At 41.2% G+C, this 27,255-nt stretch overlaps 1 protein-coding gene across 1 annotated transcript; it reads left to right on the top strand.

Moving 5' to 3' along the window:
- Positions 1 to 2,856: 2,856 nt before the first annotated feature.
- On the top strand, positions 2,857 to 19,636 carry LOC145395296 (uncharacterized). Its single transcript, XM_080268974.1, has 8 exons — positions 2,857 to 2,877; positions 3,377 to 3,499; positions 6,903 to 7,126; positions 10,420 to 10,548; positions 14,714 to 14,872; positions 16,393 to 16,483; positions 17,309 to 17,609; positions 19,527 to 19,636. Exons 1-8 carry the CDS (start codon positions 2,857 to 2,859, stop codon positions 19,634 to 19,636), a joined length of 1,158 nt encoding a protein of 385 aa, XP_080125100.1.
- The last annotated feature ends 7,619 nt before the right edge of the window (positions 19,637 to 27,255 follow it).

The following is a 27,255-nucleotide window of genomic DNA, read 5'->3' as shown; positions in this document are numbered from 1 at the left end:
AGTAGGGACACTGATAATACTGAATGTAGGGATGCACTGATGGTACTGATTCTACTAAATAAATTAATGACCTAGGTCCGAATTCTCGTCAGGTTAGGAGGCTCCCTAGAACTTATTCCTTGACTATTTATTTTTGGACGCGGCTGGTTAGTATCCATTTGCACGTTATCTATGCACAGTATGGCGATATTAGAATGACTGAAGCAGCACAGAAAGACAGGTGTAATGAGCAAAATAAGTCGCTTAGGAAAAGATGTTACGGCTCTTCCTTAACCGAGGAGAATAGGGACCCAAGAGCTAAGAGGTATGCACTATCAGAAGCAGAAAAGAAACGGCTGGACTTAGAACCATGCAGTACCTTCAAAATATTGCACTTTCCAGAAAAACTTTGATGGAATGGGCTCGAGATGCACCGTTAACCCCTATACCTCGGGCATGTTTACCGATGTTTTGCGTGTGCCGCGGGGTTATTCGGGCTCCAACAGACTCTCAAAAAATATTTGCCCAAAATCAGTTACTAGTCCTAGAATATTAAAATTAAATATGTTTATGGCACATACCTTCAGCTTTCTCCTGGAATGTTTGTTGAGCCTTTGTCAGTTACCGTAGGACTTGTGGAGACCTCTGAAGTTGGGTAACGAAGTCTCCACTTTACACTTCCCGACAACCCTTAATATGATTACCACAGCCAGATATTAACACTATAAACACTACTCTATGATTTTCAAGTAGTTTGGGATCCATACTCCAAAAAAAAAAACACTGTGAAAGCAATGAAAATTACGAGCGCGTCTGACCGTCGCACTTGCGCTAGTTTACTCTTGATACTCTGTCATTTATTATTCATAAAACCCCTCACACTTTATATTTCTATTACTATATAACACTTATATATATATCTACACTCTTTATCCATAAGTTTCCTTCAGTAGTATTAGTTTATTGTCACTGTAGGGATTCAATTTCTTTCAGTAAAATACGTAGCATTCACTTTCTCGTCCTGTATACTAGCATTGAGAGTAAATGTCACTTTCATCTTCACTCTCATAACTCATAGTATTGAGACATGCTAGAGTGAAACTTTCACTTTCGTTACTCCTAGGGTATATACTCGTATTCTTATAATACTACTCATTTACATTTCTATTTACGTTCTCTATTTTATTTACGTTATTTACATTTCTATTTTATTTACACTGTGTTATGCACTGTCACTTGAAGTAACTTATAAAACTATTTTCCATTGTTCACGTATATTTACATTCATTACCTTCACTTGCTGTTTACATATTTTTACACATTATTTACAATTCCACTTGCACTGTTTTACTCAATAGAAAGATCGTAGTCACTCTTTTATCAATTGTCAGCCCTTTACCTCTTTCCACATGAGGTTTAGTAGGGGGTAAAGGTCACAGGGGCCTTTGCATGGGGGTGAAAAAGTCCCTGAAGTCAGCAAGAAGAAACAGACGTACCTCTACTTCGGAAGATGAGAGTAAACTGATAACGGAGGGCCGGGGTAGAGGCCCACTTAGGGGATATTCAATGCTACCAATGTTAGCTCTTGAAATAGCTATGTATAGCACTGAAATGATTGGCAGGAAATCTAGACAATACATTATAAATTAGGTAGTTCCAGGTGAATGTAAATATCACTTAGGCTTCTCCCTTCCCTCCTTACATGTATATTTATTACGAAAATAGATTATGCGGCATATTTCAAGGAAAAAAAAACAGCGAAAATTAGCGAACGAGTGCATGTGAGGTGTTGTCAGGTGATAATTAGCCAATTCCAGGTGTATGGCACTCCCACTTACCTTATTTCTTTCTTGTATATATTATTTGGTGTAAGAATAGGGCATAGGGCTTATTTCAATGGATGAAATCAGTGAAAAATTCCATGGAAGATTTACTTAGCGTAGCACGGCCGGGCAGGCGAGAGGATAGGGTAATGGAGAGGGGGTAGGGGGGGGAGTCAAGAACGGGGAGAAATGGCTAAATTGTCAACAATGGATGGGAGTACAGATGAGATTAGGAGTGCTGACTAGTGTTGGACATTGGCATTACTGATAAATGAAACAAGCCCCCACTTGGAAGCCCGGGTGAATTCAAAATAACACAGAATCACAAAAGCAACGCCCCGCGGTATGATCCCTTGCTCCCAAGCATCACGAAAGTGACGCCCCGCGGTTAAGGGGTTAAATAACGATGTCGTTTCGGTTAGTGTAAAAAGTGGCATTTAAAATCATGAAATAGGTCTTTTTACAATGATGATGATCCACAATGAAACTAGAACGCGACATATTGTGCACCTTATGAAAAATCCATAGAAGCAAAGGCGTTAGTCATTTCTCCACTCATCTTGTTGGTGTCATGACGTATTTCATGCCTCATATTCTCTTCAGTTAAGGAAGCTCCCTAACCCCATTTCCTAAGTGACTTTGTTTTTTTTGGGGGGGGGTTACATTTTATTGTCTTATTTCTTGTTGCATAAATCATTCCAGTATCGCCATACTCGGGAAAAAAAAAAAATACAAAAGGATATTAACCAGCCATATTCAAAATTAATCGCTAAGTGCGTGTCCACACGTGTCCTGGAACATGTGTTGGCAACACAGCTAGGAACATGTTTGAATACAGATATGCTGCAGTATTTGGAGAGATTTTTGGAAACATGCTTCAGTGCAGTTTCAAATATACTGGCAGCAGGGGTAACAGAGGCAGTGCGATGTATGTCCATACGAGGCAGATGAGACTTCATGATGCAGCCAGCATGAGCTGGACGCTGTTGTTCCGAGCATGTTTGCGGCTTGTTTGTTATTGTGTTACTTACATGTTGCCAGCACTTGATCCAGCATGCGTGTGGACGTCCCCAAAGTAAGAAGTGCTTGGGAGTTTCTTTCTCCGACAAGAATTCAGTCCCATGTCCATACAGCCCTCCCAGTTATTTATTTTAACTTAATGGTCTTTTGTACTGATGGGGCTAACGAAATCACTCCAGGATAAGTGATGATAATGATAAGGATAATAATTTTGAAGGTGCTGACTACACTGGCTCAGCTGTGAAGATGGTGGAGGTACTGAATGCCGTGTTACAGGCTTCGTCACAGAACCTCTCTGTTACTCTTATCACGGACAGAAATATGCTGGTAGATATTTCTAGACCTGTACTTTCTTTTCAAAATGTGTGGGTTGGGTGGGTAGGGAACAAGCATCATGAAATCAATGGGCAATAGTAGATGTTAATCATTTTTATATCAATCTGAAACATTCGATAGTGACCTGAGCAGTGATATTAAGTAATGGTTAATGCTGAGTATAATGACTTATGTAATATACAAGGCGGATCTAAGATCTACTAACCCTAATCCTGCAGTTTGCTGGTGTAGCTGAAGTGACGGCGTGGTTGGGTGTGAGTGTGTTTGGTGTGGGTGTGGGCGGCTCGGACGCTAACGTGACGCAGGTACACATGTCTCGGGTGATCGGCCAGGCTCACCAGGTAGGTCACTGTCATATCACTGCTGAGGCGGGTAGGTATCTGTCTCATTATTGCTTAGGCAGGAAGGTCACTGTCACTTTACTGATGAGGTGGGTAGGTTACTATTGTTTCACTGCTGAGGCGGGTAGGTCATTGTCACATTACTGTTGAGACGGGTATGTCACTGTCACGTCGCTGCTGAGGCAGGTAGGTCAGTGTCACTTCACTGGTGAGGCAGGTAGGTCAGTGTCACGTCACTGCTGAGGCGGGTAGGTCACTGTCATGTCACTGCTTTGGCGGGTAGGACACCGTCACGTCATTGCTGAGGCAGGTAGGTCACTGTAACGTCACTGATGAGGTGGGTGGGACACATCTTGCTCTGGAGTGTCTTTATACTCTTTTGTTTTTTAACTGATGAATGTACTTAAACATGTAAAAACACTCATGAATACCTTAACCTTGTAGACGTGGATGAAATTATTATTTGGCCAGAGCCGGTATTCTCGTCGGTTAAGGAAGCTTCCTCGCATTTTTTCTCAATTGATTAATTGTAGTTATTAAACCTTACTTTCCTCTTCAATGTAGCATAAATCCTTTCATTTTATCCAATGTGGGTTGCTGCATATTCACCACACTGATTATAGAGAAAAGCTGGAGAGGCGACAGGACCTCCGATGCCGACATTTTTTTTTTTTTTTTAATGATTATGAATGTATTTACAGTATTTCAGTATTGGGGGATACTGTTACGGTATTTGTTATTCAAAACTGATTAAACAAGAATACATCACTCAGAAAACGCATACCTCCGCCAACGAGTATAAGAGACAATTCGGGTCACCACCAAAATGCTATACTACTGTACATGCATATAGAGTTCTATATGCATGTGGTTTAGCATGACATTGAAGGTAAGAGTACCTGTCTTTAAAGAATCTGATAAATATATCATTTAAAAAAATAAGTGTTATCCAAAGAAAGTGGGTAATGCTGCCATGGACAGCATGATAGAGAGACAGATATAAACAAAAACTGTGGGCAGAAATGTACAGAATTTTTCTTTGCATGCACAACACTTCAGTACAACAGTGTCATGGCACCTCACATTGTTTTCGTGATCTCGTGCCTCCTTGTCAATCTCTCCAAGGTATGCGTTCTGTGATCGTGGACAGCGATAAAGCGTCTGTATATATTTTAAATACTCCTAATATAAGGCACACACAAGCTGCGATACAATTCCTACGATTCGACTCCATCTTCTTGATGCTTCATGTAAAATCGAAGTCACTATCCATGCAGTCATACCAACTGACTAGAGGCAGGCTCGGTAAGGGGTACAAAATAATATGCCAGGTTTCATTTTACTTCAGACAGACATGGAGATACTGCATCCGTTCTGAATAGATCCCAACCATTGATGGGTTAAACGTATGGTCTTTTATCTACATAAGTTCTGGTCTTGAGAGAAGCAATATAGTTCTCACAGAACCATCTCTGTGTTCGTACATTCATATAGCAATATTCTGGAAAGTTCCTTACAATAAAAACATGATCTTGTAGCCATGAATAAATAATATATACAACTTGGAGCCAATGAAGCATTCTGGTGATTACTTTATTCTGGTCAATAGCGATCACTGTCCAGACAGTACATAGCAAAACCACTTTTACTACGATGATGCTTCTGTTATTTGTCTATAATTTACCTACGGACAATAATAATTTCAGTTGAAAAAGGACTTCGTTCGCAGTGGCAACTTCTTCAAAAATATGATTTTTGCATATTATTACTCCTACCATAAAGTAATCTTATCAAACTCAAGCAATGCCTCTTTAGTAAAGTTTACAAACGAAAATATTTTTTGTACTTTTACTTGCACAGTACATTAAAAATCCATTATTTCCATATTTATTTCGGTTTTTTAAACAGAATTTTCAGCAGACATTCGTGTTCAGGTGTAAGACACTCCAATATGTTATATATCATTGGTCTTCTACTCTATCTTGGACCAGATTTTTGTCCTTTTGCACTTTATTTTACGTAGCCCAGTGCCAGAAAAAGTCAATGCTATGGCTCTATGTTCTTTCCTTAGCACTTCTTCATGAACAGCATCATATTCTATCTATCTATCTCTATCTATCTCTTGCCAGACGCCTCAATCCCGTTTGAGGTGGCCATAAACAAATCGCCTCCAAGTCGCCCTGTCCACCACCATTTCAATGCCCTGCTCCCAACTCACACCCCCCTCTCTCATATACCTTTCCACCCCATCCCTCCATCTCATCCTCGGCCTCCCGCTCCCTCTTCCCCCCTCCGCCTCACTCACATACACTCTCTTCGTCAGTCTTTCACCCTCCATCCTCTCCACATGGCCAAACCATCTCAGTGTGTTCCTCATAACGCTTTCTATCACATCCACATGCACACCACAACGCTCCTTTATATCCTCATTCGTCAGCCTGTCTCTCCATGTGACTCCACAGGCTCCTCTTAAATAACTCATTTCCACTGCTCTCACTCTTGACTTGTGTCCTTCCAACAACGTCCAAGCTTCACTTCCATACGTTAGAGTTGGTATCACAATACTGTCATGTAGTAACTTTTTCACTTCCATGCTCACTTCCCTGTTTCTTATCACTGCTTTCTAAGAACCAGCAACCCTCTTCCCTGCTGTACCCTTACAAGTTCTTCACCCTCCAAACCTCCATCCTAACTCATCACACTACCTAAGTACATAAACGTACTCACATTTTCCAATTCCTCACCATCCAACCTCGCTGTACATTCACTGACTTCACCTGTCTCAAAGACCATCACTTTACTCTTCCCTAGATTCACCTTTAGATTCCGTTTCTTACACACTCTCCCAAACTCATCCACCAAGCCTTGCAGCTCCCCTTCGTCTTCACTCAACAACACAGTATCATCTGCAAACAACAGTACAGGGAGTTTCCAAACACTATCCTCTCTCATCAGGGCCACTCCAACATCCACTATCCTACCTTGTAGCTCTTTTATTACCCCATCCATGTACAGATTGAACAACCATGGCGACATGACATATCCCTGTTTCAACCCAACTTTCAAAGAGAAAAATTCACTTAGTTCACCATCCACACACACTGCAGCCTTCGCACCATCGTACATACTCTTCACAGCATTCAACAACTTCCCATCTACTCCATATATTCTTAATACTTTCCACAATCCTTGTCTATCCACCCTGTCATATGCTTTCTCCAAATCCATGTGTTAATCTATTATTATGACTTAGCACTCAAGATAGGAGTTGTTAATTTTAGATGAAGTTAGAGCAAAAAGAGTGTAGTGATGTTAAGAGCTATCAAGGTTGGTCAATATTTCACTTTACAGGTCATGTATGTGCAGCTCCCGCCATTAAATTCTAACAGGAAAAGTGTTGCAGCTACGGCAGGTGTCTAGGTCTGTGGCGGTGGTGGTGGTGAGTGATGACCCAGCCTTCCTCACCACGTTTGCTGAATGTTCTCAAAGGGAGCGTCTGTTGGTGTGGTCGAAGGGACTCATTGTTCTCTCCCGTCTTCCACTCCACTGCCTCCACCACCTTTGGAAAACTCTCACTATGGCCAATTCCATGCTCATCGTACTCAACACCCCATCACATCCACCTGGGTCAGTAGCAATACACGTCCATCTGGGTCAATAGCAATACACGTCCACCAGGGGTTAGTAGCAGTTCACTGAAATTGTACTGCCTCCCTTGGGGGTAGGGGTATTTTTCAAGAATACTCCCCCAGTATCCCTGCTTGTCGTACAAGGTGACTAAAAGGGTTGGCGGAGGGTTACTGCCCCTCCCCAGAAAACAGCTAACCAAAAAGACGAACAAGAAGCCTCGGACAAGGACTGACCAAAAGATGACGACCAAGGACCGGACAAAGGACATGGTAATCGCAATATGGAATGTAAGGGGTGCGAATGATGAGGTGAAAGAGAGAGAGAGATTGTCCAGGTGCTTGTGGGTGCGAAAGTTAATGTATGTGGAGTAACTGAAACTAAATGGGGAGGTGAGAGTGTGAGAGAATGGGAGTATGGATGGGGTATATGTGCAGGAGTAGGTGAGAATGAGAGGGCAAAAGAAAGAGTATGTATAGTTGTGAGTAAAAGATGGAAGAAGAACATAAGAGAGTATGGATCAGTTAGGTCAAGGATTGTGTGGGTAAGATTGAAAGTTGGAATACAAATGTGGGCGATTGTGTGCGTGTATGCATCAACGCAAGATGGTGCAAGCAGAGTGAGAGAAGAGTTTTGGTCAAATGTGGGAGTGTGCATGGAAAAGTTTGGAAGGAATGAGAGAGTGTTTTTGATCGGTGATATGAATGGTAAAGTAGGGAATGTGAAGGTGGATGGAACAGTTGGTGAGTGGGGTGTGCCTGCTGATACAGATGAGAATGGGAGTGCGTTAGTGGACATTTGTGCTGGGAGGGGGTTGGTGATAGTCAATACCCTCTTCAGGCACAAAATGATCCACAGGTATACATGGCGAGTGATGAGAAGGGTGGGTGGTGAACTGAATGAAAGGAAGGCAATTATTGATTATGTGTGTGTGGATGAAAGGATGCGAAAATGTGTAATGGACGCAAGAGCTTATAGAGGTTGGGGGAGTGGATTTTCTGACCACTACTTGGTAGTGGCCAGAATCAAGATCCAAATAAGCTGGAGAAATAGAAGAAGGGAAGGACGGGAAGGAGTATTTGCAAGGAGAGTGGAAAGGTTACAAGAGGATGAAAAAAAGACAGAATATAAGAGAGAAGTGGAGGAATGATTGGGCAAATATGAAGTGGAACAGATGGGGGACGTGGAAGGTGTGTGCAGGATATTTACAGAAGAAATATGTGCAGCATGTGATGTGGGGTGTGGGATGAAGAGAAGATGGAGGGTGGTGCAAGGAACAGCGAGGTGGAATGAAGAGGTGAGACAGGCTGTGGCACAAAAGAAGAAAGCATACAATGAATGGATAAGAAATAGGGGCGTGGAAGAAGTTGAGAGGCGGAAGAGAGAGTTATATGTAGAAAGGAAGAGAGAGGTGAAAAGATTAGTAAGAGAGAGTAAGAAGAGAGTGGATGAGGAATTTCGAAGGAATTTGAGTGTAAAGTGGAGGGACTGTAAGAAAATGTTCTGGAAAGAGGTAAAGAGAGTAAGACAGGGTGGAAGTGAAGTTAGCAGGGAAGTGAAAGATAAAAATGATAGATTACTAGTGGAGAAGGGAGAAAAAGTGAGCAGATGGAGAGAACACTTTAAGGAATTGTTGAACATAGAGGATGGAAGTAATGAGAGTATAAGTGGCTGGGGAATGGCTGGGAGAAGGAGGGAGGTGAGAAGACAGGAAGAAATCAGTAGGATAGATGTTGTGGAAGGAATGAAGAATGTCAAATTGGGGAAAGCCTCCCAAATTGATGGAGTGTGTGGTGAAATGCTGAAGCATGGGGAAACGATAGTAATAGAATGGATGTGGAAGATGTGCAGATTGGCCTGGGAGGAAGGTAGAGTCCCGGAGGATTGGAAGTCAGATATAATTATTCCCCTGTACAAAGGAAAAGGGGGAAAAGAAGTATATGGTAATCATAGGGGTATATGTCTTCTTAGTGTAACAGGAAATGTGTATGGTAGGATACATACTGACAGAGTTAGGGAAATAACAGAGGAATTAGTTGGAGAAGAACAGGGACGTTTTACGAAGGGAAGAGGTTGTGTAGATCAGATATTCATTCTTAGGTCTTTAGTGGAAAAGATTCTAGAGAAGGGAAAGAAGTTGTATGCGGCTTTCATGGATTTGGAGAAAGCATATGACAGGGTGGATAGACAAGGATTGTGGAAAGTATTAAGAATATATGGAGTAGATGGGAAGTTATTGAATGCTGTGAAGAGTATGTATGATGGTGCTAAGGCTGCAGTGCGTGTGGATGGTGAACTGAGTGATTTTTTCTCTTTGAAGGTTGGGTTTAAACAGGGATGTGTCATGTCTCCATGGTTGTTAAATCTGTACATGGATGGGGTAATAAAAGAGGTACAAGGTAGGATAGTGGATGTTGGAGTGGCCCTGGTGAGAGAGGGTAGTGTTTGGAAACTCCCTGTACTGTTGTTTGCAGATGAAACTGTGTTGTTGAGTGAAGACGAAGGGGAGCTGCAAGGCTTGATGGATGAGTTTGGGAGAGTGTGTAAGAAACGGAATCTAAAGGTGAATGTAGGAAAGAGTAAAGTGATGGTCTTTGAGAGAGGTTGGTTGGTGAGGAAATGGAAAATGTGAGTACGTTTAAGTACTTGGGTAGTGTGATGAGTAAGGATGGAGGTTTGGAGGGTGAAGTGCTTGATAGGGTACAGCAGGGAAGAAGGGTTGCTGGTTCCTTGAAAGCAGTGATAAGAAGCAGGGAAGTGAGCATGGAAGTGAAAAAGTTACTACATGACAGTATTGTGATACCAGCTCTAACGTATGGAAGTGAAGCTTGAACGTTGCTCGAAGGACACAAGGCAAGAGTGAGAGCAGTGGAAATGAGTTATTTAAGAGAAGCCTGTGGAGTCACATGGAGAGACAGGCTGACGAATGAGGATATGAAGGAGCGTTGTGGTGTGGATGTGGATGTGATAGGAAGCGTTAGGAGGAATACACTGAGGTGGTTTGGCCATGTGGAGAGGATGGAGGGTGAAAGACTGACAAGGAGAGTATATGTGAGTCAGGTGGAGGGGGGAAGAGTGAGAGGGAGGCCGGGGATGAGATGGAGGGATGGGGTGGAGAGGTATATGAGAGAGGGGGATGTGAGTTGGGAGCAGGGCAGTGAAATGGTGGGGGACAGGGCGACGTGGAGGCTATTTGTTTGTGACCACCCCGAACGGGATTGAGGCATCTGTCAATAGATAGAACGAAGTTTCATTGTATGAAGAACCCTAGGTCTGTGTTTATCACTTTCCAGATGCAGTGTGTATGTGTATTTGCCGTACGTGAAGCCAGAAGCCCAGCCATTGCGAACTGCCTCTTGTAGGAGTAAGGAGAGTTTAATGATCGAATTTCACCAACCTCCATTCCCCGACAAGTTCAATAGGTAAATAATTTTTTTTTTATAACAGAACGGAGGAAGGAAAAGCATATGAATAAAAAAAAAAATCCATACACCAGATTACTGGTGCCCTCTGTTCATAAAATATCTGTAACAGTTAGATTTGAACAGAAGTGGGTTGAAATTTGAAGGGAAACAACTCTAAGGAAGCGAGTTCCAGAGATATGCAGTTCGAGGAATGAAAGAATTCTGATAGGCAGAAGTTCTGCAATATGGCTGAGAGACATTCCAGTCATGAGCACTACCAGATGCCCGTGTAGCACGAGGGAAGGCATGGAGAGGTGCAACCATGGACGCAACTTCGTCTGAGCATTTGCCAAAAAAATATCTGTAAAATAATGCAAGGGAGGCAACATTCCTTCTTACTTGCAGAGGAGGTAGTTTATTTGTAATGGCAGGGTTGTTAATAATTCTAACAGCTTTATTCTGAATTTTGTCTAGTTGTTTTAATGCAACCTCTCCATATCCATTCCACAAGGGCGAGCAATATTCAGGCTGAGAGCACACATGACTCTTGTAAATTATAGCTAACTGCTCATCAGCAAAGAAGTTACGTATTCTGTACAATAATCCAAGTTTCTTTATGGCGGTTTTAGCATGTGATCTAATATGAGAGGTCCAGCTGAGGGCATTGTTAAGTGAGACGCCAAGAATTTCAATGCTTTTGGAGAGGGGAATATTAGTAGCACTGAAGGTAATGTACGAATCTGGCAATATCTGTTTATTAGTAAATTGTATATATTTAGTTTTATTAGGATTAAAAGAGACAAGGTTGTTTTGTCCCCATTCACTGATCGTAGATAGGTCTTGATTTATGGAGATGGCTGTACTGAGTTGAGAGGTAGAGAGACTTTGTAAATGGGTGTCTGAGTGTGAATGAACTATGTAGTGTTGAGTCATCTGCGTATGAGTGGATGGGATTGTGGGTGAAAGATAAGAGATCATTAATATGAACCAGGAATAGGTTTGGCGCCAGAACTGACCCCTGCGGCACGCCGGCATTAATTGAGTGGAAATTGGAATATACATCGTCTACTTTTACTCTTATTTTCCTGTCACTAAGATATGAAGAAATCAAAGGAACAAAAGACGTTAGTCCATAGCAAGGGAGTTTGGACAGCAGGGAATGGTGCCATACTCTGTCGAAAGCTTTAGAAATATCAAGAGCTACTGCATGAGTTTCTCCATGTAGATCAATTGATTGATGGATGGTATGAGTTAGGAGATTGAGTATGTCAATGGTGGATCTTTCGTGGCGAAAACCATATTGTCTAATTAAGTTGTTGGATTCAAGATGTTTAACAATGTGCTTATTAATTAAGGTTTCAAATACCTTACCAAGAGAAGATGTGACAGCTATTGGTCTGTAATCAGAGGGATCAGAGGGAACTTCCTTTCTTCGGAAATGGGTGGATATTGGCTTCTTTCCATGAATTTGGGAATGAAGAAGTACGTATGCATAGTCTGAATAATTTAGCTAGAACAGAGGCAAGTTCAAGGGAACACTTTTTCAAAACAATTGGCGGAATTCCATCTGGGCCTGGAACTTTGTTGGTAGGAAAATTGTCTAGGATGGATTTTACGTATCTTGTCTGTATTTTAAGAGGGGCAGTTTCAGGAGAGTCAAGTTCTAGTACTGGGACATTCTGGCTGGTATCATCTATGGTAGACTTTCTGGCAAATGTACTGGCAAAAACATCCACTTTCCCACGCGGGTCATTTGTAATGTTGCCATCTGATGATTTTAGTGGGGGAATGGAAGATGCCTTGTTAAAGTTGTTATTGAAAGAATTAAGAGTTGACCAAAATATTCTATTGTCATTAGGGTTGTTATGTAGTTTTGATGCTTTTGAAGAAAGTTTGATTTAGCTAGATTTAAAACAGCTTTTGCATGATTTCTAGCAATTTTAAATTGAGAGAATGATTCAGATGTTTTTTATTTTAAGTAAGAGTTATATGTTCATGACTTTTGGGCTACTGCTCTGGCACAGTTGCCATCAAACCATTTTGGAGAGTTCAATCTTTTAGTGAACTGTTGACTTGGTATGAATAAATCCATACCAGCTAGTATTAAGTCGCAAATGTGGGATTGGGTAGAATTGGGATCACTAGAGAAGAAGGACTGCCATGGAATGTCAGCAAGATAATTTCTAAATCCATCCCAGTTTGCCCTATCAAAGTGCCATCAGGTCACCCTGACAGGCTCAGAACGGGGAGGTGCTGGGGGGGGGGGTTAACTAATGAGGCTTTGATGAGATGGTGGTCAGAGGATCCAAGTGGTGACAGTACCTCTATCCTGTACTGCTCTGGATTATTTGTCAAGAATAAATCCAAGAGATGGGCATTATGGTCAGGATTATCAGGTATTCTGGTTGGCTGCTTTACCAGCTGGGTGAGATTAAACGATTCGGCAAACAGCTCGCACTCTAGACCAGCATCGTCAGTCCTGGCAGAATGCAGTAACCATTCAACATTATGTATGTTAAAATCACCCAAAATGGTAATTTTGGTGCTAAGGGCAAGGTTAAGGTTACTCAACTGTGTGAATATGGAATCAAATACACTGGGTTACGAAGAAGCATTGGGGGAGCGATAAACTACACAAATATATTTGGTAATATTTTGACAATTTAGTTTATATAATGAGTAATCAAAACTGGATGAAGTGAAGTTTAAAATAGTGTCAACTGCATATTGGGATTTGATATAACAACAGGTGCCGCCCTTGTTATGGAAGTTTGTAAGGAGATGGTAACCGGGAAAACAAAATGGGGATATATCAGAAGAGGGTGAGATTTGTGGTTCTGTGAGGAAAAGGGCCAAAGGAGATATGGACTGAAGGAAAAAATGAATTGAGTTTAAATTTGTGGTATGGCTGCGGATGTCAGTGAAGAATAAGGCCGCACTTTCACTTCTTCGCTGACGAGCATTACCAGAAATAGCAACAATCGCTGCCGGCACAGTCGCTTGATGGCGACCGGGAGGACCCTGTGCCGACAGCTACCCTGTCGGTGGTGGCAATCCGAGGTACCACCTCATTTGATAGTAACATTGCAGCGGCTATTACTAAGGAGAGTGAATAGAAGGTGTGATATGTTATGCGCATGTAGTGTGGTGTAGACTGTTGAACGTAGAGGTATTATGAGAGCATGCTGGCCTACTCTCTGTGTCAATGAATGCACTGAAAATCTTTAGCAAAGGGAGATGGTCAGGATCAAGTCCTGAGGGCTGGTGAAATGGGAGCTCCAGCTCTCCCTATCACCATCTTTCCATCCACCTCGGGAGTACTGCCCTGTTCGACTGGTGCTACAGTCTTCCTATTATCAGGTACATGAGGCTTTAACTCACAAGCTAGTCAGCTGAGGGAGCTCCCTAACAGTTCTTCCTAATTTATTATTTTCGGATACGGCTGGCTAATATAGTTTTGCACGTAATTTGTGCAGAGCATGGTGATATGAGGTAACACAGAAGAGAAAGGGAAGGTGTAATAAGCAAGATAAATCGCTTAGGTAGAGGTGAAAGGGAGCATTCTTAACCGACGAGAATAAGGGCCTTCTTCACCCACATACCTGACAGCTGGGGCCCAACCTCCATTGATAAGAAGTGTAATTATGATAATCTTTTAAATGTTGACTTGAGGATAGGTTGTGGAGGATTTAGCAACAGGAAGCGTCAAGGAGAAAAGATGGAAAGTGCTCTATGCACTGCATCGATTATCTGCAAGCTTTAATCCATTGTATTTCTATTTTATATCATCATAACCATGTTCCTTACACTGAAATGTGTAGGCAAGGTACATAAATATGGGCAGATAACTATAATGGTAAAAGAACTATGAAGAGACAACCTTGTGAAATGAGCCAAAAACCCGTCACTCATCACTGTAGCCTTCGAAACGGTAAGCATCACCCCAGAAGCCATTCACACATTATTCTACCATTTTTCAGTCAATCTGATAATTTCTCTGACGTTCTTACTGTTACCAGAAGGTAATACTCAGTTTAAGAAAAAAAAAAAAAAATGTGAAGCAGTGATTGTACAACTATTTAAATAATTTTAGAAGTAAGGGTTTCTTCCTTCTGAAAGGGCCAACTGTTCTAAGTTTTAATTAATACATGTAATTTCTAACAGAAATTTCATTTGCATGTAGATTCTTGGATGGTACTCAGTTGACAGTAGCTCGCGTGCCGAGGCCTTTCTACGTGACCAAGGTGGTGCATGACCCAAAGGCACCCGGGGGGAAGCGAGTCAGTATACTCAGCCCTATAGTTACTATGCTGGAAGTCATAGCCGAAATTTTGAACTTCAAGTACGTTAAAAAAGTGCATATATATATATATATATATATATATATATATATATATATATATATATATATATATATTACGGAAGTGCTTTTCCTTGAGGTTCATTGTGTACCTGAAAAAGAATTGCTATTTATGCTGTAAAAAAATCCAGACCCCTGGGAAACGTACAGTTGCGAGCAGTTGACTCGAGACCACCTACATGCTGGTGTTTTATCTGGCAACAGTGGTAGCTGTGAACTTGACCAAGATTCAGTCAGGTGTTCGAGCGAAACAAACCCAGTGATAATTTGTCAATGTGCAGTTCTAACTGGTCTCCAATCAATATCATGCAAGTAAACGTATTATATCGATAATGAACAACGTATCATACACGTGGTAGATATATTTATAACCACAGTATTACAACACTGGCATCCAAATAGTGGTGTGTTCATTCACGTGAGACACACGGGAATCCCGAGCGTGCAGCTCCACCACCACCTTGGTTTGTGACGTAAGCACCACGTGACGTGACGTATGGGGGTGGAACTAGTTGACCCGTTCATGATGATAAACATTTATAGAGAATAATTGTTCGACTTTATCAATTGAATATTAAAGAAACGTTGGTTTTCTTTGTCAAAACAAACCTATTACAACCTCTAATCTCATATACGTTAATTCCGCAGCCAACCACGTGCACCCTCACCCCCTTCCTATAACACGTCCCACCTCGTCCTACCCTTCCTCACCCATCACCCTCCATATAACTCCCACACCCCCCTCCCCTTGTTCCTCCTACTGTGGTGTGAACCTTTAACTGTCCCACCTGCTTTGGAGTCAGAGGTCGACGAAAGTGAGGTTAACGGTGAGGGATGACTGACATGACGGTTTTTTTTTTTTTTTTTTTTTTTTTTAATAATGCTTGGTTACGGGGAAGCCGATAAACTTACGGCATATCTCTTGAAAACTGGTAAAGGTTGTTTGGTTCACGACGATAGTCGAACAAAATAAATCACTACCGATTCCCATGTGTCTCACATGAATGAACGCACCACTATTTGGATGCCTGTGTTGTAATACTATGGTTATAAATATATCTACCATGTGTATGACACGTTAATCACTATCAGTATAATACGTTTACTTGCATGATATTGATTGGAGACCAGTTAGAACTGCACTCTGACAGATTATCACCGGGTTTGTTTCGCCCGAACACCTGACTGAATCTCGGTCAAGTTCACAGCTACCACTGTTGCCAGATAAAACACCAGCATGTTGGTGGACTAGGTGGCCTCGAGTCATCTGCTCACAACTGTACATTTGATTAAGTTGGTGTCTTTCATTAACCCTTTAGTAAATGGTGAGTCAATCTTTCCTTAATTTGTATCTATGTAACTGTGTACAGTGACTTTCTTGAACCAGTGTAGTTACAGAATACCGATAAGTATTGATATTAAAGTTAAGGCCAGACTACCTGAAGAGAACCATATCTTCTCTGTGGCTGCGTATACAGTGCATCTCGTCTCGTGCCTTTCAGCTTCACGTTTGTCGCGCCCAATGATGGTACCTGGGGGGCCAGGAGACCGGATGGTTCCTGGTCAGGCATGATTGGAATGACCCAGCGGGAAGTTAGTCTCTGTTATAAAGATTAATTATACTAACTGGTATTAATATGCATACTGACAAATAATCTCTCTCCTGGGAAGTAGACTATAATTGAAAATTTACTGTTATTCATATTAGCAAATAATGATTAATTTTGCACACTTGTTTAATACGCACTGTTATCCATATTTCTGACGTGGTACACGAATGCAAGAAGTGGTTTGGAACTACCACAGTCAGGACCTGTTAATATCTCTCTTCTTTCCTAGATCAATTCACTTTAGCATGTTTGTTACAAAAATTATGTTCATTCCTTCATCTCTGCAGTATGTTCAGTTCCACATGCATTTCTTTCGGATGCTCAGGCATAAGTGATTCAAAAATTTCCACACACACTCTCCCATTTCGTCCTTTGTGGCCTCTCTCTCTCTCTCTCTCTCTCTCTCTCTCTCTCTCTCTCTCTCTCTCTCCGATATGTATGTTCTCTGCACACCATTTCTTTTCGTAAGAATTCACCGTTTTAACAAAGTCTACTGACTCACACTCCATATTTCAAGCTTACTGTCTCATATCTTACTGCTAAGCCAATATTGCATAAGGTACCGTACTTCCAACTCTTCCTCATGCTCATTCTGTCAAATATACAGCTCTTTTGTCCCTCATGCGAATATTTTATAACTTTATTTGTCTTATTGTAGTACCGGTATTGATTTGTGTGTGTGTGTGTGTGTGTGTGTGTGTGTGTGTGTGTGTGTGTGTGTGTGTGTGTGTGTGTGCGCGCGCGTGCTTGTACTATACTGTCCCTGACGCGGCAGATAATTCTATTTCATCATCATTATCACACCTAGGAGGCGGACATTGGCTTGGGTCCCTTTGCCATCACCTTGGAACGCGCTACAGCAGTCGACTTTGCCTATCCTGTAGTTTTTGGCAATGCGCGCATCATGGGGGGTCGAGGACAGGATGAGGTGGATCCCTGGAGCTTCCTGCTGCCACTGGGTCCCTTAGTGTGGGTGGGCATCCTGGTGACACTGATGGCGGTGCTCACTGCTTTGCAACTCCTGCCACACTGCTTGCCTCTTAGTGCATCACACTGGAAGAGACTGTTAATCAACACTGCCAAGTGTGTTCGAGTGTTGCTGCAACAAGGTGAGGTGATCTTGTCCTTTCTTCAAGTTTTGGTTTGCAAGTCATACACAAAGGATGTTTCAGTAGTTTTTTTTGTTTTGTTTTTTTGACATTGATTTTAGAAGGTTTCACGCTGTGTTGTGTTGCGAGATGTTTTGTTTTGATATCTTCAGGACTGACAACTTGTCCAGATTTTTCAACCATTTGTTTTCGATTACCACTGTCAGCATCACCTCTTAATTATTTCATGGAGATGTTCACACAGTCTGGAGTCTACAAAATCACTGTTCAAGATAGTGGATGGACAAAAATGACATTAAATTTAACGCCATTATCATACAAAGAGTCATTGTTGTGTCCATATATTAACCGTTTTCTTCTGTCATCTAACGTCATTGGTGTTGGTGTTGTTGCAGATGTGAGTGAGAGGGTTGGGAGGTGGTGGTGTGAGCGTGTGGTAGTGGGTGTGTGGATGCTGGCCACGCTGGTGCTGACTCGGAGCTACGCCAGCAACCTGACGTCCCTCCTGGCCGTCAGATACATTCCCATGCCCATACAGTCACTCGAAGACATTGTTAAAAATCCAGTTACTCTTATAGTCCAAAAAGGAACATTTCAAGCACAAAGTATTATGGTAATTTTGTGACCTTGTAGCTTATTGATTTTTTAATTATTTTTAATTCATGTATGCTGCATCTCAGAGGAAACCTTTTTTGTAATCAAATTTCAGTTTATTACAAATCGAGAACGAGATCATCATTATCAGTATCAGTTCTCATATTCCTAGTAACTTAACAAATGTTTTGGTATCTTAGTCTGTCAGTGAGCAGTCATTGATAAGTCATTAATGTTTTATTTCCTGAGAAAATGTTAAAATGTCTTCCAATCCTATTTATTCTGTTATGGAAATAACGTGGACCCGTAATCTCGTCGGCTAAATTATAATGTGTAGAGCTTTAAAAATAATTAGGGACCACTATTTCTCACTAAGCCCTACCCTCCCACATGATCCCAAGCGATCCTAAGCGATTTATTTTGCTTATTACACCTTACATCCTATTCTGTGTTTTTAAACTCTTCTAACAACGCCATACTCTGCATAAATAGCGTACAAAAGGATATTAACCAACCACATCCAAAACTAAACAGCTAAGGAAGAGTTGGTAAGAGTCTCCTTACTGAACGAGAATACCGGCCTATAAGAGTCTGTAGATACTAGTAGGTGAACCTCGACAGTTGTCAACACGTGAAGTCACACGAAAGGATGTGCAACTGCACCGCTTAAATTTCTACTCTCAAGTGGTAGATTCCTTAACCAACGAGAATACGGGCTTAGTCACAAACACAGCCACTATAATACTATCAACATCCACATCCCAGCACACACTTTAAAAGTCATCCACACTTACACTACTCACGTCTGAAGCGTTGGGTGGGAGTGGTCGCTTCTGAAGTGATAAAAACTGTTATTCTCTCACTTTACAAATCATTCGCTGGTTGGATTCATAATGTTGTGAACATCGATGAGGACAGAAAAACTCACACTAGCAGACGGAAAGATATATTCAATACTAACACTGTGGGTTTCACTATATAATTAGTTGCTGTTCAGGGCCAATAAAAACTTATACAGCCATAATATATACTCCCAGAACTACGAGGCTCTTGGCTCAAAAAAGCCAAAGAAGGGTCTTGAACGACACTAAAGCGGCCATTTTATGAATTTGGCGACATATTTACAGGACGTATTAAGGTGTTTATATATTTTCTAAAAATATCTTAATATGACTCACAACACGGAATCATAGGGGAGGGGGGCCAAGGAAGGCACCAGTAACAATCCCAGTGACCCTAGAAGGCTGCATGGACTCATTTAAAATTGGTCCTTCAGTAATTCAGTAGGCCAATTATGCAAAGATAATGGCTCTTTTTGATCAGCCCCTGGGAAGCTCTGGCAAATACATGACTGGAATGTGTATAATGCAACTACTTGTCAGTGTCAGGCGTGTGCAGAGCAGTTGTTACAATACAATACTAACAATGTGTAAACCATGGACGTTTTTGGCATGGAATGTCACTTCAGACTCATAATTAGTGTGCTTGTGCAAGAGTGCTCATGCACGCACTCATCTGTCAGTTACACGCTTACCTAGTGTCAATTATTCACTTTCATTTTCTACCCCATTGCTCACCAGGAAACCATCCCATATACTGATGCTCTGCAAAAGGAGGGTCGAGTGGTGTTAGCAGAATACAACGAGGTAGTTGAGATGCAGGATACTCTGGTGAGAAGAGGCGGTCATGTGATGGTGGCAATGGAGCCTGCCCTGTACAGTATGATGGCACAAGATTTCTATATAAAAGGTATTTTATATCTATATATATATATATATATATATATATATATATATATATATATATATATATATATATATCCCATTGGATCCCAGGGGTGCTGGGCGAGGCATGGCACTGGGTGGGTACTAAGCGTACTGCCCTCCGCCTATCGGCTCATAGTCGCGAAGCTCATAGGTCCCTACCCGGGGGTTCCCTACTTTATAAAGACTTGAGAAATCCCAGTTCTGTCCAATATTCCGGACACTGGGCTCCAACGGGATATATATATATATATATATATATATATATATATATATATATATATAGCAGAAGAAGAAATTGCCAGACGCCATGTATCCCAAACGGTGGCCAAGGGCTTAGAGTTAATTGTTTTACAGGGAGGGGCACTACTTCTCCACCAACCCCACTTGACACGTAGGGAGAACTTTATGCCAACAGCATCTGGTGTTCCCAGGCGGTCACCCATCCAAGTACTAACCAGACCCAACGTTGCTTTATATATATATATATATATATATATATATATATATATATATATATATATATATATATATATATATATATATATGCACATTGGCCAGGGAGGAAGGTAGAGTCCCGGGGGATTGGAAGTCAGGTATAATTATTCCCCTGTACAAAAGAAGTGGATAAAAAGAATAGGGGCGTCATTTCAATTTTCCTTGGGGGGGGCATAGGCTACTTAGGAGGCCCCCCTGCTCCCACCTCCCCACATGGGGGGGTGACCTGCAAGCATTTTAAAGCCACATGCAAAGCTATATTTAGAGAATTAAATCAGTAAACAAATATGTATACTGTATATAATTATTTATTAAACCAATGACTTCCTGACACACATACTAATGGATATTCTAGCATTGGCAGTATTTCTGTGTGAAGTTGAATATGTAATTTAAAGTGCATGGTAAAGTACATATCATTGCATTATATGCTAATGAACTTGGATAACAGACCAAATAGCAATTAAAGTATTTGTATTTGGTGAAAGCTTAAACTGACTTCATTCTTATAGCCTAATGAAAAGATAATGAATATAAAATTGTTAATGAAAAGTGGTAAACTTGTAATTGAATTAAAAATGGAAAGCTTTCAGCTTACTAGCCCCCAAAATACCATGAACCATATAAAGTAATGTGAAAAAGTAAGCTCAACACTAAGAGGTGGGAGAAATAAAATGATGGTTTTTAAATCTGGAAGACGCTCAGGTAAGAATAGTATATTAATTTCAGAATTCATTAGAGGAAATTGAAAACTAAACTACGAATATTTATTGCACTGAATAATGAATAAACTATTTCACCAGTGGATATCTCCGTGATCTCTGCATTGCAAAATTATTTGTAGTGCCCTTTATGACCTACGTGCCATGGTGAATAATGTCGTATATTCCACCTAAAGCAGCTTTATTCTGTACCAATTCCAAGAGATTATTATAGTTACATGGCAAGATATCATACATTAATTTGACATGTGAGGTGGTCTGTGGGGAGAAGAGAAGACGAATGGGGATGCAAGGAATAGCATGGTGAAATGAAGAGGTGAGAGAGGCTGTGGCACAAAAGAAAAAAGCATATAGTGAGTGGATGAGAAACAGGGATGTGGAAGAAGGTGAGAGACAGAAGAGAGAGTTATATATAGAGAGGAAGAGAGGTGAAAAGATTGGTAAGAAACAGTAAGAAGAGAGTGGATGAGGAATTTGGAAGGAATTTGAGTGTAAAGTGGAGGGAACATAACATAAGAAAATGTTCTGGAAAGAGGTAGAGTTAGACAGGGGGTCAATCAATCAATCAATCATTTCCTGTGGCACCCTCGGGGATGCATAGGGCCTCGATGAACTCACACCACCACATCCTATCTTGTGCTAACTCCTCAAGATCTCCCCAACACTCATCTCGAGCTTCCCGTCTCATTGTCCTCACCCACGTCTCTTTTGGCCTTCCTCTACCTCTCCTACCAAGTGCCACCCACCCTGGTGTACCTCGTACTATTCCCTGTCTCCTATACACATGTCCTAGCCACTTCCATCGTGAGAACCTAACATATTCATCGACCGGCTGCACTCCCGTTATTTCTCTAATTCTACTATTTGGTATCCTTTCCCACCACTTAACTCCTAATATTCTTCTAAGTGCTTTGTTTTCAAACACCAAGAATTTATTTTCCATAGTCACTGTGCGGTACCAAGACTCGTGTCCATAAATTAAGATACTCCTAACCATTACCTTATAAAGTTTGATTTTTGTATACACAGAAAAATTGTTATTATTCCAAATATTTTTAAGCATTCCCATTGCCTGATTAGCCTTCTTTAACCTTTCCTCGAATTCAAAGTTCAAAGAACCATCCTTGGCTAAATAAGTACCTAAATATTTAAACCTATCAACTTGCTTTACAACCATACCTCCAATTACACATTCCTGCGCATTTTCCATATTCATATTGATTATTTCAGTTTTTCCACAATTAATAACCAAACCCACCTTGCGACCTTCACTCACCAAACTGTCCAACACTCTCTGCATCTCTTCTGGCCCATCACAAATCAAAACTATATCATCTGCATAATCTAAATCCAAAAGTTTCCTGTTCTCTCCCCAAAGTATACCTGCACCGGTTTCTGTTCCAACGCGTTTCATAATGTAATCAATGACCAATATAAATAGTAAAGGCGATAGAACACCACCTTGAATTACTCCGGACTTGACTTCAAACGAATCACTCAGACAACCATCAACCATCACTTTACAAAATGTGTCCTCATGCATGTTCATAATGACCCTCACAAACTCCTCTGGTATTCCATAATGTCTCATGATCTTCCCCATAGTCTCTCTCGAAACACTATCAAAAGCCTTTTCAAAATCAACAAAACAAAGACTTAACGGTACTCTCATTTCATTAACTTGCTGCATCAAATGCATAACTATAAAGATCTGATCATTGCAACCACGTCCCTTTCTAAAACCAGCCTGTTCATCCCTCAGAATACCCTCAACCACCGGCTCCAACCTATTTAACAACACTCTACTGAAAACTTTCAAAGCTATCGGTGACAAAGAGATTCCCCTCCAATTACCACATTCACTCAGGTCTCCCTTCTTCGGAACTTTAACAATTACACCATTCTTCCAAACTGATGGTAGTAACCCCGTCACCCATATCTTATTGAATAGCTTGGTACATTACTAGTGGAAAAGGAGAAAAAGTGCGCAGATGGAGGGAACACTTTAGGGTATTGTTGAACATAGAGAATGAAAGTAATGCGAGTGTAAGTGGCTGGGGAATGGCTGGGAGAAGGAGGGATGAGAGAGAAAAGAGGAAGAAATCAGTAGGATGGAAGTTGGAAACAATGAGAATGTCAAAATGGGGAAAGACCCAGGAATTGATGGAGTGTGTGGTGAAATGCTGAAGTATGGGGAAAAGGTAGTAGTTGAATGGATGTGGAAGATATGCAGATTGGCCTGGGAGGAAGGTAGAGTCCCAGAGGACTGGAAGTCAGATATAATTATTCCCCTGTACAAAGGAAAAGGGGGAAAAGAAGTATGTGGTAATCATAGGGGTATATGTCTTCTTAGTGTAACAGGAAATGTGTATGGTAGGATAAATACTGACAGAGTTAGGGAAATAACAGAGGAATTAGTTGGGGAAGAACAGGGACGTTTTAGGAAGGGAAGAGGTTGTGTAGATCAGATATTCATTCTTAGGTCTTTAGTGGAAAAGATTCTAGAGAAGGGAAAAAAGTTGTATGCAGCTTCATGGATTTGGAGAAAGCATATGACAAGGTGGATAGACAAGGATTGTGGAAAGTGTTAAGAATATATGGAGTAGATGGGAAGTTGTTGAATGGTGTGAAGAGTATGTATGAGGGTACTAAGGCTGCAGTGCATGTGGATAATGAACTGAGTGAATCTTTCTATTTGAAGGTTGGATTGAAACAGGGATGTGTCATGTCTCCATAGTTGTTCAATCTGTATATGGGAAGGGTAATAAAAGAGATACAAGCTAGGGTAGTGGATGTTGGAGTGGCACTAATGAGAGAGGGCAGTGTTTGGAAACTCCTTGTACTGTTGTTTGCAGATGAAACCGTGTTGTTAAGTGATGACGAAGGGGAGTTGCAAGGCTTGGTGGATGAGTTTGGGAGAGTGTGTAAGAAACGGAATCTAAAGATGAATGTAGGGAAGAGTAAAGTTATGGTCTTTGAGAGAAGTGAAATCAATGAATGTACAGTGAGGTTCAATGAGGAGGAAATGGAAAATGTGAGTACGTTTAAGTACTTGGGTAATATGATGAGTAAGGATAGAAATTTGGAGGGTGAAGTGCTTGAAAAGGGTACCAGGAAGAAAGGTTGTTGGTTCCTTGAAAGCAGTGATAAGAAACAGGGAAGTGAGCATGGAAGTGAAAAAGTTACTACATGACAGTATTGTGATACCAACTCTAACGTATGGAAGTGAAGCTTGGACCATGTTGGAGGGACACAAGTCAAGAATGAGAGCAGTGGTAATGAGTTATTTGAGTGGAGCATGTGAAGTCACATGGAGAGACAAACTGACAAATGAGGAAGTGAAGGAGCGTTGTGGTGTGGATGTGGATGTGATAGGAAGCGTTAGGAGAAACACACTGAGGTGGTTTGGCAATGTGGAGAGGATGGAGAGTGAGACACTGACGAGGAGAGTGGGTGAGGTGGAGGGGGGGGAGAGGGAGGGGGAGGCCAAGGATGAGATGGAGGGATGGAGTGGAGAGGTATATGAGAGAGGGGGGTGTGAGCTGGGAGCAGGGCGGTGAAACGGAGGGGGACAGGGCGACATGGAGGCGATTTGATTTTGGCCCCTCCTTGCGGGATTAAGGCGTCTGGCAATAGATAGGTAGATAGAACTATGTTCATACGTACTTTATCAGCCCTTACAGAATGAACTCCCCACGGTGTCTGCTGTCTGACTGGCTGGCCGCTGGCTTGTGGTGCCTCTCGTGTCCTGACCACGTTACCAAGATATAAAGAAAACATTCGAACTTTTAATTCCGACGTCGAACCACAAAATAAAATAAAACCATGCTTTCGTATATAAATTCTATTCTCTTTTTTTTGTATGTGTGTTTAAAACATACATGTCACTTAGGTGTTTGTGACTTAGATTTTGTCATATAGATATTGTAAAAAAAAAAAAAAAATCCTTACTTCGTTCTGATGCCACCCATCCGTCCCTTTTCCCTCACGGTTCCACGATACCTCCCCTTCCCTCTGGATCTTTCCACCTCCCACCTTGGGAACCACTGATCTAAATGAACTCTTAAGACTCCTACCTACAGGTACGTACTTCCTAAGATGAAGAAAAACTTTTAATGATAGCCAGAATACAATTTTAAAAGGCAGCTCGATACTGAAGTTAATTGAACAGGGGGCTAGGAATATATTTACATTGACATCCTTTAATATACCTAGTAAATTATTGTGATACACACACACACACACACACACACACACACACACACACACACACACACACACAAGATATATTTCACTCAAAACGTGCTGAGGCTAAATACAAATTATTTTTAATTTCATGATGTTAACCTTTTTTTTTTTTTTTCATTAATTGTAGTTGATTTGGAGGCCCCCTCAGAAAGCTTGGGAGGGGGGCGAGCACCCCTCGCTGCCCCCACCAAATGACGCCCCTGAAAAAGAAGTGTGTGGTAATCATAGGGACATTTGTCTTCTTAGTGCAATAGGAAAAGTATATGGTAGGATACTTATTGACGGGGTTAGGGAAAAAACAGAGGAATTAGTTTGAGAAGAACAGGGAGGTTTTAGGAAGGGAAGAGGTTGTGTAGATCAGATATTCATTCTTAGATCTTTGGTGTGAAAGTTTCAAGAGAAAGGAAAGAAGTTGTATGTGGCATTCATCAATTTGGAGAAAACATATGATAGGGTGGATAGACAAGGATTTTGGAAAGTACTTAGAAGATGTGGAGTAGATGGGAAGTTGCTGAATACTGTGAAAAGTATGTATGAGGTATATGTTGAACTGAGTCAATTTTTGTATTTGAAGGTTGAATTGAAACAGAGATGTGTCATGTCTCCATGGTTGTTCAATCTGTATATGAATGGGGTTATAAAAGAGATACAAGGTAAGGCAATGAATGTTGGAGTGGCCCTAATGAGAGAGGGCAGTGTTTGGAAACTCAGCGTACGGTACTGTTGTTTGCAGATGATACTGTGTTAATCGAAGACGAAGGGGAGCTGCAAGGCTTGGTGGATGAGTCTGGGAGAGTGTGTAGGAAACGGACTCTAAAGGTGAATGCAGGGAAGAGTAAAGTTATGGTCTTCGAGAGAAGTGAAGGCAGTGAATGTACAGTGTGACTGGATGAGGAGGAAATGGAAAATGTGAGTGTAATTAAGTACTTGGGTAGTGTGATGAGTATGGATGGAAGTTTGGAGGGTGAGGTGCTTGAAAGGGTACAACAAGGAAGAAAGATTGCTGGTTCTTTGAAAGCAGTGATAAGAAACAGGGAAGTGAGCATGGAAGTGAAAAAGTTACTGCATGACAGTATTGTGATACAAACTCTAACGTATGGAAGTGAAGCTTGCACCTTGTTGGAGGGACATAAGTCAAGAGTGAGGGCAGTGGAAATGATTTATTTGAGAGGAGCATGTGGAGTCACATGCAGAGACAGATTGACATATGATGAAGTGGAAGAGCGCTGTGGTGTGGATCAGGATGTGATAGGAAGCGTTAGGAGAAACACACTGAGGTGGTTTGGCCATGTGGAGAGGACGGAGACCGAAAGACTGACGAGGAGAGTGTGTATGTGAGGTGATGGAGGGCAGAGAGAGGGGGAGGCCAAGGATAAGATGGAGGGATGGAGAGGTATATGAGAGAGGGGTGTGTGAGCTGAGAGCAAAGTAGTAAAATGGAGGATAATGAGGCGACATGGAAGCGATTTGTTTGTGGCCACCCCTTACTTAAGACGTGCGGCAGTACATATATATATATATATATATATATATATATATATATATATATATATATATATATATATATATATTTATATATATATATCAGGGGTTCCCAACCTTTATTTACCCATTACCCCATTTTCCACACCTCCCTTCACTCATTACCCCTCATTGCTTATGTTTCCACAATTGCATTTTAGCTGCTTAACATTTTGATGCCTAGATTTTAGTTTGAATGTAGGACTTAATTAAAGGTTAGGCTAAAACCAAGAGAGTTATTGCAAGGAGTAATTTATTTTTATTATTAACACTGATACCAAATAAACATGACTTTAAACA

Source organism: Coenobita brevimanus, chromosome 30 (assembly GCF_032717465.1).
Source record: "Coenobita brevimanus isolate Jiangsu-jjx chromosome 30, ASM3271746v2, whole genome shotgun sequence".
Taxonomy (NCBI): domain Eukaryota; kingdom Metazoa; phylum Arthropoda; class Malacostraca; order Decapoda; family Coenobitidae; genus Coenobita; species Coenobita brevimanus.
The sequence above is the reverse complement of the archived record's forward strand: the minus strand, read 5'-3'. Positions and strand labels throughout refer to the sequence as shown.

Excerpts from the sequence above, each read along its gene's own strand:
- LOC145395296 (XM_080268974.1), top strand. The coding sequence starts at position 2,857 with ATGCGTGTGGACGTCCCCAAA. Across the intron at positions 7,127-10,419 it reads ACCCCATCACATCCACCTGG|ATGCAGTGTGTATGTGTATT; the intron begins GTCAGTAGCAAT and ends ATCACTTTCCAG. Across the intron at positions 17,610-19,526 it reads TCGAGTGTTGCTGCAACAAG|CCCCTGGGAAGCTCTGGCAA; the intron begins GTGAGGTGATCT and ends CTTTTTGATCAG.